Source organism: Gavialis gangeticus, unplaced genomic scaffold (assembly GCF_001723915.1).
Source record: "Gavialis gangeticus isolate Ggan-Ray unplaced genomic scaffold, GavGan_comp1, whole genome shotgun sequence".
NCBI lineage: Eukaryota > Metazoa > Chordata > Crocodylia > Gavialidae > Gavialis > Gavialis gangeticus.
This window is the reverse complement of record NW_017728993.1, coordinates 50,435,660-50,452,130: the sequence shown is the minus strand read 5'-3', so window position 1 is coordinate 50,452,130 and position 16,471 is coordinate 50,435,660. Positions and strand designations below refer to the sequence as shown.

Here is a 16,471-nt window from a genome sequence, read left to right as displayed (position 1 = left end):
ATACTTCATGTTGAAATGATTCCACTGCACATAAAAAGTATGTCAGGGAGTCAGAGCAAGTATAGGAGCATGACTTTAACCTAATGGTTCAGGCCATTCTTCAGGGAGGAGTCTAAGGTTCCAGTCCCTGTTATAAGGATCATGTATTTTATGACTATTTCATATAAAAAAAAATACACAAACACCCTGGAAAAGGGACTGAAACACTGGACTCCCCTTTCCCAGTTGTATGCCCTAACAACAAGTCTTATGCTCTCTTTGGGCCTAGGATTATTGAATTCTTTCCTGCTTAGTATCACAGCTTTCAAAAGGGTGGGTGGAAAACCACCCCAAACCAGATGAACATAAGCCTGGTGGTTAGAGCTCTCTCATGAGAGGCAGAAGATGTGGTTTCAAGGGCCTCAACACAGAAGGGAATCCTAGGTTTCCCAACTCCAAGATAAACCAAGTGTTCTAACACTACACCAAAAGATAAAGAGGCCAAAAGAGTCCACGTCCTCCTCCCTGGGTTTTGAAAAGAAAGGGCAGCAGTCAATGGGTTTGTGAAGATCCTGATCTGGTAAGCATGCTCTGGTAAGACTGAGTGGTTCAAGCCAATGAAAGAGGGCAGAGAGGAATGCCAGATTTCTGGATCCTGACAAGGTTTAGGTGCAAGCACAGCACTAAGATGTTCAGCCTTGTAAAGACTGCACTTCCGGGTATGCACAGAAGTGGAACTTTATGTGCTTGAAAAACTTGAATGTTGAATACTAAAGTGTGTTTAGAAGTAGTTGGCAGATGAATAGGGCACTGAATGGGACACTGCAATAGTCTCCTAGCCATGGAAATGCATGGAGCACCACCGCACCTCTGAAGCTGGGAGACCACATGGGCTATGATCTCCCAGCCCCAGTAGTACATTGTGCTCCCCAGCACCTGGGAGACTGCAGCAGCTGTTATCTCCCCCACAGACTGCCTACACATGCAAATTAAAGCTGAACAGAAACCAACTATAAAAAGTTATTCCACATTTTCAAACCATAACTTCAGATACGATTGGATCTCTGAATTTTTTTTAAGGCAGGTAACTAGTTTACACATATAGCCAGTAATTGTGCAATAGACATAACGTGTATAGACAGGGTCATAAGCATAGCAGAACTGACATCTTAATTTAAAATTCTTAAGAATTAACCTACTTCTTAATTTAAGACACAGGCTAACTACAGGTAGGCTCTCAGTAGTACTGGAAATAAAGAAGTTACACACATACAACCAGTACATAAATGCAAGACCAATCTCTGAATACAAATGGAGCCTCCAATGTAAGGCTGTGTTAGCCATATGACCATCAGTTATCCAGAGGACTCACTGCTGAGCAATACAAAGCATGACCTCCACCATGCTGATTCATACAGATGTCCTTCCACATTACATCAGCAGGAATATAAACGGGATTTGGGGAGTTCAGACTGGTGGCTTCTGAGATGTGTCAACTGTATGATAAGCTCTCTCATAGATGTTTACAAAAACCATGAGTCATTTAAATGTCATGCAAATTATCTTTTTAAAAAAAGCATTTCTTGTTTTTCTCCCACAGACCAATAGGTTTACACAGGATGTATTTTAGCTCAGCAGTGACAGATAACCAAAAAGAGACTCTACCTAATGACCTATTCCGGTCATGCAATGCAAATGCAATGCAAACACCCAAATTTGAAAGCAGCACTAGTATAAATGTGTTTAATTTTCCAAACCAGAATGACGTGTCTCTACCTTCAATAATTTTTAAATTTACTAACAAAGAACAAGTGAAGGGTAAGAGATTACAACTGAAATCTTATTTGCCTTTACCCACTCAGCATATTTAGTCCCTTGATACCAGGAACTGGGATTTATTTAAGCCAATTATTACTGCAACAATTGCTCATGCTACATTACCTTTGAACTAGTCTTACAACCGTTAATGACTTGATTGGCTACTTTTACTTACTATTCTTATTTAAAAATCTTAAAATTGGATACATGGGTATTGGTCATTAGTAGGGAGCTTCCATCAGAAGCAAGATATGGCAAAAATGCACTCATAAGCATGAATGGGAAGAGCTAGTATTATCAATAACTATGAAGAATGCCACTTCTGAAAAAAAGAACATTTTTAAATTTGTCCCATATTAACTGAACTCTCTTTTAAAAAGAGATTTTTAAACACGAGTTTGTTGTTATTCTTTCCGATTTTGATAATAAATATTGTGCTATTGCAATAGTAAGGAGCCTTAAATGGATTTTCATAATGGGTCTTTTTGTTCAAAACGATATTTCAAGGATTGTATCTACTACAGTATGAGTACTATGTACAAACCGGAAGTGATGATAAAAATCAACTGAAACTCTGCATTATTTCATTGCATTAATTACTGTTTTAATAATATAGGTTAGCTTTGAAAAACAACTTATTTTAATCATAATTTACTTGTCACCCAAACTTCTTTCATGCCATAAAAATTATGCAAAAATTACTCTTTGAACAGTTTATGTGAAAGCACTTGATATGCACCGACATCATAAATAATTAAATTATTCTGTCTTCACATTTAACACTGAACAATTCCTGCTTCAGGCTGAGAACTATACTTTAAGACAGCCTGAGTACAGAAGAATGTAGCATGTTATGCCTCATAAATTGTTAAAGACTAACCCCACAAGAAAGCTGAATTTGAATATTCTTAAAATACAGGTGAGAAGTCAGCTAGGAGTAATAGTCTCCTAATAAACCTGATATCAGATTGATACATATTCTATCAAACAAACTTGAATTAATTCCGTCTTAGAAACAGTAGTCTTTTCAATATTTTTTTCTAAAAGGCTCTAGTTAAGAAGTTTTCAGCTTTCCTAAGTGTATAGTTACAGAAATATATTAATGTATTATTTTGATTTATTTTAAACACACCTTTCTTACTCCACAAACATGAAATTATTCTAATATGATAAAAGTCTGTCTGTCTGTCAATAACGCTTTATTCACACTCTGATTGGTTGTCTTAGCAGCCAATCACAATGCCACCATGATGGCAGGTATGGAGCAGGGGGGCAAGGCCAGCACTGCTGGCGTCACCGCCCCCCACCCCCCGGCCCTGCTCCCTGGAGGGTGCTGGCCAAGGGGGGCAGCGAGGCAAGCTCTACCCCACCCCCCAGCAGGCAGCAGCGGCACGGGGTGATGTGTGGCACTGCTCCATTCCCGCCTGCACGCCATCATTCCTGATGGGCAACTGGTAGTTTATAAAATAAAAAGACTACCTGGAATTCACTTTTGTCTGTCAATGGAACCAGAGCCTCAGAATTTGTGACTATCATACACATTTTCTTCATTTTCTCTGACAAGCTGTTATGATGATGATATCTAATTGTAAACCAGTGAGGGACTTTTTGTCAGGCATGCCACAAATTAGCCCTGAACCCACTAATATCCCCTTCCCTTGCACAATCTTGCTCTACTTTCTTCTTCCTGCTCCCTCTTCCCAATCTGTTGTTCTGCTTTCTGTTTCCTATGCCAATCTGCCACCACACTGTCTGTCCCCTCTCCTTGATCTACTGTGTGCCACGCAGAGGTTGCCTGTGCCACTTGAGGCATATGGGCTGTAGACTGGCCACCCGTGTTGTAAACTGAGAGACAGGGATCATGTGTCCCTCTCTAAAAACACAATACTGTCAATACGATCAAGATCTATGACAACAGTACAACCTGTATTTTGCTAAGCTATCAAAAATTACCTTTTTATTAGTTTTAAAATGATTAAGAACAATAAAATGTATTAGAGATGTTAGTAAAATGTTTGCTTTCTGTGTTTTAATTAATTCCTGATTTAGTACTCTTGAACAAAATTCACCCCGGCTCTCTCCACTCATGATCATTTCACTATCAATCAATCTAATTCAAACAGGTACATTTCAATCAATTTAGAATGGATCGAGAAATTTCTAGCTGGTTTTGAAATTCACAAAATAAAACATGGGACTCAGTAAAATTAATTGTCTTCTAGGGTACATTTAAATCAATATAGGTGGAATTGCAGCAATACACCGCACTTCCTCTATTCAAAATATTCCGTTTTCAAGCAATAAAACAGTAGCTCTGAGAAAACAAAAGCAGTTAAGATCTTTCAACATATTACAAAACATCAGTGTAAACTATGGGAAGAGACCAACCTTTTTTTTTTTTTTTTTAATCTTGGCTTCAGGGGGAAAAAAGAAAGGCTAACAGTTTGAATGCTTAACAGGATATTAAATGTTATATTAGACAGAGACAAAGAAAGCAAGCGTCTCCCACATCACATTTGACAGACAAATTAAAAGAAGAAAAAAAGAAGAGTGAGTGTGCACATGCGCACAAGTGAGCACACATTAAGCTGTTAAATGTCAGGGAGAAAAAGAAAAACAAAACAAGACCTCCCTCCCTTCCCTACCTATACACACTTCTCCTTACATCTAATTTTTCTCTTACAAGCATGTTTAAAATGTAATCAGCAGGTATATTTTAGCTACACACCATGAACATTAGTACAGTAAAAGCTGCGTTATCTGACATCTTACAAGCCAGCATGCTCTACTAACTGGCATGCTGGCTTGTAAGATAAAGTGAAACTGAAAGTGCCCACCGCAGCACTTCCAGTTTCTCTGAGCCCCCACGGCCGGGGACAAAGCAGCCTGTGCTGCCGAGCCCCCATGGCCTGGGAGCATAACGGGCTACATGGGGCTGTGTGGGGCCTGCCTTCCTGTCCCGCGGGACCCGCAGGGCCTGCAGGACGGGTGGCAATGAGGTGGGAGGGACGGCGATGCCACAGGAGGGGCGGAGGAATGCTCCAGATGTGGCGGGAAAAGCGGCAGCCGGGGCCACTCAGTTAACCAGCATATTTTGTTATCCGGCATCCCCCATTCCAAGGGGATGCCGGATAACAGAGCTTTTCCTGTATAATCAGTCTGTACCATCAATCAACTATTCTGCAATCCCTATTATAGCTTAGTTTTTAACTCAAGATGCTATATTTACCCATGTTCATTTCTTCTGCTACATGTATGTCGTCAGCATGCACAGCTTGATCCAGCATCTCAACAAACCGCTCTTGGATTTCCCCAGCTGACTCATCTCCAAATTTATAATCACATAGTGTCACACTGGATCCAGCAATGGGGGCAAACACTCTCTGAGGCAAAGCATGATACTCCCTCTTGAGATCTATAAAAGAAAGAAAGGAAATTTAAAAAAACTAAGGCAGCTACTAGCTATTCTGAAAACCTTGTTGTAATCTGCATTCACTAGATAAAAACAAAACAAAAAAAACCCCTACTGCATAAGAACTATCTGACATTTACCTGGAACAAAAAAACTGATTTCACATACTTCAGATAACTTCTTTTTCACTGTGCCTTAGAAATTCTGGCCACTCATATTTATAAAATAAATTATATGCCTACTAACTGAAATTAAATAGGTTTTATATAACACTTTTCACTGGTCCTGAAGGAGACAAATGACCTTCAGATGTGATGATAAATCAAGAATGTTGACTAGACCCTTTATCTTTCAAAGAGAGACCCAAGGAACCAATGGGTATGTTGGTGATAAGAGTGTTTTATAAAAAAATAGTTTCAGCATCAGAAAGGATTGCAAGCATGTGGTTTTCCTGTGCAGTAGTTAGATGGCACAGAGCACAAGTGCCACCTAAAGAGAAAATGGAAGACTGCATGCACCTGATAAATCACAATTTTTACTAGAGTTATAGGTTGTAGCCATGTTGGTCTAAGGACATAGGCAGACAAGGTTATTTGGGTAAATCTAGTATCTTTTGATATTAGATTTTTACCATGTACTTATTCCATTTTTGCACACATAATGGTATCCTAAAGTTGGTGATGAACACAGTATTAACAGCATACAGTTTTCCCTTCATTCAGTGTTTCTCTTTTCAAACACCCGATAATACATTACTTGTTGCTTTAAAAAGGATGGTCTTCTAAAATCCCTACAGTGGTCACAAAATAATTGATCTTGAAGGGTAATCTGAGCATGAATCACCAGAGGTAGTAGAGTATGTTCTCATGCTTTATTACAGGGATATCCTGCAGCCCCCAGGATTCACTCCCCACATTATCAACCTGCTGCTGCTGCCACCATGTTTGCCAGGCTTTCTTTTCCTCCTCTAGCTTTTGCTCCCTGCCCACATGCCTGGGGAGTCCACAGTGGGTGGGCTCAGGAGAACCCATGGACCCCACAGAGTGTAGCACAGCAGCAATGATACAGTGTAGTAGGAGTAGGGTGGAGGGGGAAGGGTTTACCATGCAGTACACAGTGGCAGACCTTGAAGGCCTGTAGCCCCTGGCTACACCAAAGTTGGGCAGCTCAGGTTTATAATCAAGAGCAAAAAATTACTTTTACAAAAAAATTAATTTATGGAATATTTATATTTCCAGCCTTGAACTGAATACAAAACTTGTAGCCATTCATTCAAAAAACTGAACTGATATGACTTGACTTTAGAGGCTTATCATTATTTTTAAAACCCACCAGTATACAAAACTGACACATGATAATACTGAGGACATTGACAAGAGAGTGACTATGTTTCTAGATCTAGTTAGGAAAACAGGAAGAGGTTGCCAAACTATATTACGCCATATCAGCCACATACGATTTCATTCAGGTTGCTAAACAGTTATAGGTTGGCAGAATCCATGAAGCAAGAGATTTAATACAACTTTTTAGTCATGATTTGTTATAAATCTGGATATTCTTGTTATCCAGGTAAGTGCCCAATTTCTTTTTCAATCTAGCAAAGTTCTTATGTACTTCTAAATTTTTACTGTCCAGCAGGAACATCACAAAACTTATCACTTCATTTCTAAGTGTTAAAATTCTTCCGTATAACGACACCTTAATGCTGAATCTCTGACTACAGCACGTGTCATTAAATTCTTGGTCTGCAGAGCAAAGGAAAGAATAAAACCTGAAGCTCTGCTGTATCCAGAAGCTAGTCAATAACAGCTGTGAGAGAAAAAAAATAGTCCTTAAGAACAATATTTGAACTCGAAAAAAATCTTTCTTAACTAGTTCATCCTTTTCTGCCCCACCAGTCACTTGTAAAATAACTGTGCTGCCAAATGCATTTTTAATCTTCTTTGACTACATTCAGATTTCAGTACTTCAGACTGATTCCTGCTGACTATCAGTAAAGCAAACTATATTACAAAGTATTTTGTTTTCTCTTTAAAGTCCTACTTTTTTTGCCAGGTGCTTCATTTATAAGCAGGTCTTCAAACAATATTTCACAACGGTCTGAGAGTGTGTTTATTATATCTCTTCTCAAAGCCTGCAAGGATCAAAAGCAGGAATATAAGTGATGCAAAAACCATATCTGAATGATTTATAATTAGCAAAAAACAACCATGTGGGTGTTGGCGAGTCCGTTCTATGCATACAGTTCACCTCTACAACAATATAAAAATGTAAAGCCAATAATAAAAAGGCCTGACCAAAAAACCCTCTAGCACAGTACTATGATAAAATCACCAGCATTATTGAAATCATCATACTATAGCATTTTATAAAATAAGCTTAAATTGACATAAAAAATTAGGGCAAAGATCCTGAAAGCCTGAGTTGTACAAAGATTTCCTTTATCATCTTAGACATATTGGGACTCTCTTTAAAAATACTTTGTCTGTTTCCAAAATTATTTTGAGAGACTGATTTAATTCACATCCATACAGTGTTCAGGGCTGCTCACATAATTGTGAAGCATCAGGTCAAATGCTGTCCTCAGATACACCCCTCCACCAAAATTACTGGGGTTCCATTTTGTAAATAAAAAGGTCATTGGTTTATGTCTTACACACACACAGTGTCACACTGGAATACATGAAATTAAAGGCTTTTAACACTGATGTTATATACAAAATAATTCTTAAAATTCTAGACTGTGTGGGCCTGTTATTAGCTGATCCATGCCAGTATATTAGTGTGGGCCTGTTAGTTCATGTTAGTATAGTGGTAAGTATCACTACCTGTCACATGGGAGACCAGGGGAGACTGAAAATGTTGGGGGTTGAACCAGATGATCTCTGAGGTCTCTTCCAACCCTATGATTACCAATCTACCAAAGGGAAACTTAGTTCAATAAATTTTAGGATTTCAGTAAAATATTTCAGAAAGACTAAAAAGCAAATGCTTCAAAAGAAAGGAATATAATTACTTAATTCAATACCTGGATTGCATCTTTAACTCTTGGTTTGTTATTATGAATGTAAGCTCTACATTTGATAGCACCTTTAAGATTTATGGAGCCTCTGCAGACCTGGACAGTAGCTGTGGATCTGTGACTTGAACTCTGGGACTGAAAAGAAAAAAACATTTCGGTTCTAATCTTAGCTATGAATCTGTAGTATCAATAAGAAAGCCACTTTCTGATATCACATTAATTTTATCATGTTAATTTTAAAAATTGATGTTATTGCCCCTCCCAGCCCCATTCAAAGTCCTTAATTTACAAAAGCAATAAACATAAGGGACCTCCTTTTCCAGCTCATAAGAATTTTCTGTTTTTTCAGGAACTCAGGGCACTTATACACATACCTTTTCATGCTGCAACGTGCCAAAGATCCAGCATGTCAAAGCAGACTCAATTAATCAAGTCAGCTCCGCATGCAAAGTGACGCTGCATCTCTTACATTTGTATAAACAGGGAAATGCATGTCAGCATGCAGAAAATGGCGATGGAGTACTTTTGAACTAAAATACCTTTGACGTGCTTTAGTTCAAAAGCATGCCACCACCATTTTCTCAGTGCTAACACGCATTTTGGCATTTATACAAATGCATGTAACACAGTACCAGGTGCTTTCAAAAGCTAAAAATGCCCTCAATTTCTTGCAATTAATACACTTATCTGTCATCAGTAAACAAAGTCACAAGAGGTATATCTAGCACTGCTATCAAAACAGCACTTGTCAGATAATTAAGCTCCCTCTGTTGGTTCTTACATCTTAGTCTCTATTGTTTTTACAAACAGAATAATACATACTTTTTGGTATACGCTCAGGGTACAGAATTAACATGATTTTTATTTAAAAGCTTTGCTGCTAATATCAATACAGCATTTCTAGTAATTTAATTTGTATGCTACGATTTGAAACTCTGTTTTAAGTTACAGAAAGTTTGTATATTTACTGTAAGCAGTACATCTAATTTACAATATCTACATTGAGCAGATGGTGTTGTCTGGCCAACCCAGTAAGAAGGGCTTTAAACTAGGTGTCACAGGGGATGAACATCAAAACCCTCAAGCAATTGAGCATGTAGTACAGAGGGGAAGGGACTCAAAGCAACTTAACTCTGGGAAAGGGCCAGAGAGCTACAGGACTGCAACAAGTGGTGCAAAAGAGAAGCAAGTAAGTCAAAATGTGAAATACACCCAATGCATGTGTATAAATGCAAAAAATATGGGAAATAAACAACAGCTGGAAGATGCAACCTGTAAAAAGAACTGTGATCTGATTGGTATCACTGGGACCACGTGAGACAGCTCTTATGACTGTAATGCCAACAGTGGGTTACACCGTTGCTGAAGGACAGGATTGGGAAAAAAGTGATAGTGTTGCCTTGTATGTCAAACACACGCACAATTGTTCCCTGGATCAGGAGGAAGACGGCAAAGCAGAATGCATTTGGGTGAAAGTGAGGGGTAAAAAATGCAGCAACAATATAATGGTGGGGATTCATTATAGGCCACCAAATCAAGAAGAGGAAGTCAAAGAGGCACTTCTCAAGGAACAGACAAATTTATCAAAGAGCTATGGGATGGTACTGATGGGAGACTTCAATTTTCTGGATATCTGGTGGAAGAACAATACAGCCAAACATAAAGGCTGTGTGGCAGGACAGGACCTAGGGGTGCCGTGAACTCCCGTAGCATCCCCTACCTACCGTGCCAAATCGGTTTCCATGCACCCTCTTTATCTCGCCCGCCACGTCTTTGATGTTAATGTAGTAAAAGGGAGGCTGCCTTTTTACCCTCTTTGGCACAGTGCCTTGAGATGTCCCAGTCCGTGCCCTGCCTTCGGTGACACAGTGCACTCTAACCTCTGGGGCTACGCATGGGCCCTACAGTCACCCGGGACCTCCCGGGCTCTCTGCTTCGTCTCCATTACCCGTGCCCTCACAGACGCTCTCTGGCTCATCTCCCTATCTGCCTGTGCCCTCTCGGGTGCTCCCTGGCTTCTCCTGCAGCCCTCGCCCGCTCTGGGGCCTGGCTCCGCACCCTCGCCCACTCTGGGGTTTCTCACAATCCCACAATTGAGGCTCAGGTGGCTGTAGCCATGCCTGGCCCCCCAAGAACCCCTTCTCGGGTCTTATGCCCCACTGGGCTTCTCACCGAGGCTCAGGTGGCCGTAGCCGTGCCTGGCCCAGACCCCTCCTCGGGTCTTGTGCCCCACTGGGCTTCTCACCTGCGCCCGCACTGGGGCCTTCTCTCATGACACTGCCCACACTGGGGCTGGGGTCGATACACCCCCAAAAAGCTGCACCCTCTCTGGCACCAGGAGACCCCACATTACCGTGGAGCTCCTATGAAGCCTCCTCCAACCCCTACAGCCTCACTTGGTCCTCCGGTGTAACAACAAAGCAAAACCATAAGCCAATCGGCTACAACTCAAACTAAGCCTCCTGGCTAAAACGCAATCTGTAAGCCACCTGGCTAATCATCATTCCACTCCCTACCAGGACTTTCTTCACCCAGCATCTTTGAAGCAAAGCTGCTCAGGCCATCGGGCTTCTCTACGCTGCTTGCTCCAGCAGAGATCCTTCTCCCTTGGATGTTAGCGGGGAACTGCCTCTGGCCTCAGCTGGGCTTGTTTATATAGGCCCAGCCCTGCCCCCTTCTGGTCAGCTGACCAAACTGTGGTTGCCCCGGCAACCAGCACCTGTCCCTCTTTCTAGGAGCAGGGCACTTCAGTGTCCTGCAACAGGCTGCTTACAGACTGCAGTAGGGGCCCAGCAGAGCCCTGTGCTTACCAGAATAGAGGCTGCCGGCACACTCGGCTGATCCCCTGCTGGACTCACAGGGAAACGGCAAGCCTCAGCTCTTGGGTCAAGCCCCGTGGCACTGCCAGACAGGCAGCCAGCACACAGCAGGCATTTCCTGAGCCCTGTGCCTAAATCAGGGCAGAGATCAGAACCACAGGCCCAAGGAAGAACATGCAGCCGGTGCAGAGTGTTGCTTGGGGTCTGAAGGAAGCAGCTGCAGGGGATAATGAGCCCCTCAGGAACACCTAACACTTACCAGCAGCAGCAGGGCAGGTGGGGGTACACAAGGGACTGGATTGGCTCATACCAGCCTGGATACCCCTATGAAAGCCCACACTGATATTAGGAGTGGGGGAATGCACAGTCCAATAAGGACTCTCATTGCGTTTCCCCATGGACCAGGAACCTGAGACCCCACAGATTTGAGTTCTCCAGACTGATATCAGACAACCAGGCTGCTGGGGGAGCCAGGTATCTGTAGGGGCTAAGCCAGCACAGGGCGGCCACCCTTGTCTGACAGAATGCCTGATGGAAGGCGATTGAAGCGCCCGTAGAGCCAGAGAAGGGCCTAGGGCACAATCATCTGAGTTGTTAATTTATTTGTTTCTTTACACAGGCCAAGCCCAGGTGATCCCAAAACCTGCAGCAAACCTCAGCAATTACAGCTGAAATGCACCAACTTCAGACAACTCAGCTGCTTCCTTCTGTGCCTGAGCTGCAGGGCAATCACTCAGGCCAGCTAAATGCATGTGACCAGCACCAACCGGAGCCCTGAGCAGAAAGCAGTGGGGTATAGGAGGACGAGCCCCACAGAAGACCTTCGCATTGACCCATGCTAACCTTGGCATACTCTCGCTAAGCAGGTACTACCGCCTATCTCTTTTCATTTGCATCAAGTGGTGGCAGGCGAGATTTGAAAGCGAGAGAGCAAGACACCCGCTAAACATGCGGCATGCAGGCCCCATCCCAGTGCGGCCTGGGTCCCCTCTCCGCAGACTTTAAGAAGAAAAAAAAGAAAGGAACTTGTCGAGTTTAAAGCAAAGCACCATTTTGTTTGTTTTTTTAATGTCTGTAATCAGCCAAAATATCAAGCTGGTTCCTAACTTGCGTGGAGGACAGCTTCCTATTCTGGAAACTGGAGAATACAACTAAGGGATCTTCTATCTTGGGCCTTGTCCTGACTGACAGGGAAGAAATGGTGGAGGATTTGAAGGTGATGGGTAACTTGGGAGGAAGTGATCATGGTATGATAAATTTCCAAATCCTGAGGCAGGTAAAGCATGAGGTCAGCAAAATTAGGACACTAGATTTAAGCCCTTGAGTCAAATGAAATCTGCTGTTTTTAAACAGGCATGGTACCACAGGAAGACATATTGAAGGATAAAGTCTCCCAGGAGGGCTAGGAGCTTTTAAGAGGCACAGTGTTGGAAGCCCACCAAAAAACTGTCCTGACAATGGGAGCACAAAAAGAATGGCAAGAGACCAAAGTGGCTGTCAAAGGAGCTTCTAAAATGCCTCAAATGGAAAAGGAAAGCATACAGGCAATGTAAGAATCGGCAGGTCACCAAGGAAGCATGCTGCACCTGGTAAAGGAGGTTAAGGACAACAAAAAGGACCAAGGAAGCTGTGGGTTCTCTGTTAACAAGCCAGATGCTGCAGCGATGATAAATCTGCTCAACAGCTAGTTTGCCTCAGTCTTCACAAAAAAAATTAAGCTGCCAGTCCCGTAGTAAGAATTATCTGGATAAGGAAGGGGTAAGCTGGGGGAGATGACAAGAGAGATGATCAGAGAGCCTTTCTTGAGTCTGTATGAATTCAAGTCAGCAGGGCCAGATGAACTTTATCCCAAGGTCCTGAAGGAACTGGCAGAGAAGATCTCAGAGCCCTTGACAATGATCTTCATGAAGTCATGGGAGACAGTCAAGGAGTAATGGGCACAAGTTGATGGAGAGGAGGTATAGATTGGACATCTGCAAAAACTACTTCACAGTTAGGGCAGCTAAGAGCTGGAACCAACTTCCAAGAGAAGTGGTGCTGGCCCTTACCCTGGGGGTCTTTAAGAAGAGGCTGGATGCCTACCTGGCTGGACTCATTTGAGTCCCGTTTCTTGTTTTGGGGTTTTGTTGTTCTCCCGCCCTGGCGGGGGATCAGGCTAGAAGATCTACTAGGTCCCTTCCGACCCTAAATCTATGAAACTATGAACTATGAAACTATGAAACAGTCCAGGTACCCAAGGCCTGGAAAAGGGCCAGTGTAGTGCCCCTCTTTAAAAAAGGCAAGAAGGAGGACCCAGGAAACTACAACCCAGTTAGCCTCCCCTCAATACCTGGGAAGTCACTGGAGCATATCATAAGAAAATCTATTTGCAAGCATCTGAAGGAGGAAAGGCTGATCACAAGCAGCCAGCACTGATTTATGAAAAACAAATCATGTCAAACAATCTTGATCTCCTTCTTTGACAAAGTAACTATTCGGGTGGATGAAGGGAATGCTGTGGATATAGCATACCTGGTCTTCAGCAAGGTTTTTGACAAGATCTTGCAAAAATTTCTTGTAAACAAATTGAAAAAATGTGGGCTGGACAAAACTACTACAATGTGGTGTAACAGGGACTCAGGCTGGAGCCCTGCTACTTAGAGTCGGGCAGGATTGACCAGACAATGAACTCTGTCAGGTGGCAGACATCACACACCCAGGGAAAGGTGCAGGTGATTAGCCCACGAAAACCGGGGGATAAAAGACGGCAGTGGGCATTGATTTTTGCCTCTGGGTACCAGAAGACAAAGAAGAAAACCACGAGGACTCCAGAAGGTGGAAGAAAAATCATACCTGTAATCTTGGAGCATGCTGGAACAGACAGACTTCAAGAAAGGTGGCAGGTCAGTAAGAAAAAGGAAAATACTTCTTTGCAAACCCTGCTGCATGGGTGAGTGTGGGAGCATTGCAGGATGCCAGGAGACAGATGCCTTAAGCTGAGGGGGAGAAAAGGAATCACCCTGGGGAAGACCCTGGTGGCTCGGACAACTGCAGGAGCACTGTGAGGCGGCGGGAGGCAGCTGACAGGACCTCAGAGAGGGAGAGAGAGCCAGTACCCCCTCAGGGGAGAGACAGGGACTAAGAGTAGCTTCCCTCAAGCTTCCTACCCTGGGAGGACAATTAATACCTGAGAGCAGAGAGACCAGCTATGAAGAAGCAGCAGGGAGCCGCTCTCAGCACAAGCCCTCGGTAACAAAAAGAGTTATGCGGATAGCAGGCATCCTTAAGGAGGCAAATAGCAGCATAACTTAGATACAAAGTTGAAAAGGTGTACCCAGCTGGAGAGTCCTTCTCAATAATGGCTTGTTCTCCAATTGAAAGAATTAATGAGACTGCTACAATTGTATCACATTTAGTTTGAAAATAAATTAACCCTGTGAGACTAACATCTGGGTGGCATTTATCCTTCTCAGACACTGAAGAACACTGATCCCCTTTTCTTTTCTTCACATCTAAGTTGTGGTGGGCGAATACAGAGGGGAGATGAAGATAAAAGTGAACCCTCTCACATAGTGGTGCATTGGCCGGGAATGTCTTCAAGTATCCCGGGAATAACTTTCATACACCTCCAGGCAGGATGGAGTCCATGGATACACAAGGTCCCACTGACTGGCAGCACGCTCATAGTATTACCTTGCTACTCCTACAAGGATTTCAAAGACATTATAGACATTAGGGCTGGAAGGGACCTCGCAAGATCATTGAGTCCAGCCCCAAACAAACCCAGCTGGAAGAGATGGTGCGAATGAGGACTCGAGGTGGAAGCAAGGGTCCACCTTTTCTCTCGTCGACAAGATTTATGTGAAAACATTGAGGCACAACAGATCTTAATGGGGACGGAGGGAGACGGAACCAGGTTGCCTCGTATGTCTCTGGATGATGATGTGGAAGCATACCTAGAAGCCTTTGAAAGGACGGCTACAGCTGCAAAATGCTACCCAGGAAGCTGGGCAGCTCGAATCAGACCTCCTCTTATTGGACCAGCACAAGCGGCTTACTGTGCCCTCAACAGGACAGAGGCTAGAGATTACTGGAAGATAAAGGTGGCAATATTATATCGATTAGAGATTTCCTCTGAGACTTATCACCAGAAATTTCAGGCTAAGAAGGGCCCCGAAGGGACTCGACCCCATCTACTGGCCCAGATGCTAAGAGATCTGGCAGAAAGATGGTTGCAGCCTGAGACACATACTCTCTCAGAAGTGATAGACGTTATAGTGCTAGAGCAATTCCTTACTGATCTTAGCAGTAGTTCCCAGCAATGGGTACGACACCATGAACCTAAGACTGTAGCAGAAACTCTACGACTTGCTGAAGATTATGCTGCAGCAGAAGATGGCGAGGCCCCTAGGAGAGACCGCTCAGGAGGTCCATCTAATATCTGGGGCCTGGCAAGGAACATCTAACCAGTTGTAGTGGGGAAAGAATACTCGGAATTTGGGACAAGAACTCTGAACCCGGGATTCGAGAGAAGTAACATGCTACAGATGTGGGGGAAAAGGGCACATCTAACAGTTCCGTCCAAGAAAAGTCCAGACCAAAACTGCCGGCGATAATACTCACGATGAAAAAATAGATTGCAGTTTTGGCTGGTATAAGGGACCAGGCTTTCAAAACAAACCAGTGGTTGAAGTAAGAATAGGAGACACTATCGTACCTGCAGTGATCAATAGCGGTTGTTCCCAATCAGTGACTTGGGCTGATCTTTTTCCATCTCATCTAGGGAACCCGGAGAACCTGGTGAGCATGGTCTGTATTCATGGGGCTTCATACACTTATGAACGAAGGAGGGTTCACCTGACAGTATTCAGTCACACAGAAGAAACTGCCATAGGCCTAGCTGAAATACTACCTTGACCCATGCTCTTAGGAGTAGATTGGCCACATCTAGAGGAGCTCCTTGCATGAATCATCACCAGGAAAGGGGGCGAGTGGGAAAGGGATCCCAGAACAGCCTGCTTCAGAGATCCACAGAAGGATCAACGAGATAACCTAGATATAGAGTAACTGATAGGTGAGGGGGTATTTTCATGATGAGCAAAGACAACAACCCCTATTCCAAAATATTTGGCAGTCTCAACTGGCTAAAGATGGAGAAAAAATAGTGGATCACCAGAAGGCAGGACAGAGTCCATGATATGAGGTAAGAAGGGGCATCCTCTATCGGGTGGAAAGGCATGAAGATGGGGAGGAGTCAGATCCTTATTCCTCGCAAATATTGGGAGACTACTACGGGTTGCCCACAGGCTTCCCATGGGAGGGCATCTGGGATGAAATAACATGGAGGCATGTATGAAATGGCGGGTCTTCTGGCCTGGCCTTTACAAAATGTTTGAAAAGTTTTGTGCCGCATGCCCCAAGTGTCAAAAGACAGGAAGCATA

At 43.2% G+C, this 16,471-nt stretch overlaps 1 protein-coding gene across 4 annotated transcripts in view; it reads right to left on the bottom strand.

The window, feature by feature from the left end:
• CUNH1orf27 (chromosome unknown C1orf27 homolog) overlaps positions 1–16,471 on the bottom strand; it is a 52,156-nt gene that overhangs the window by 2,939 nt on the left and 32,746 nt on the right. For all 4 annotated transcript variants that reach the window (XM_019501727.1, XM_019501728.1, XM_019501730.1 and 1 more), the window contains 3 exons: positions 8,238–8,366; positions 7,253–7,343; positions 5,027–5,212 (listed from right to left, as the gene is read on the bottom strand). In XM_019501727.1, coding sequence (XP_019357272.1) covers positions 5,027–5,212; positions 7,253–7,343; positions 8,238–8,366 — 406 coding nt within the window. The remainder of the gene's footprint in view (positions 1–5,026; positions 5,213–7,252; positions 7,344–8,237; positions 8,367–16,471) is intronic.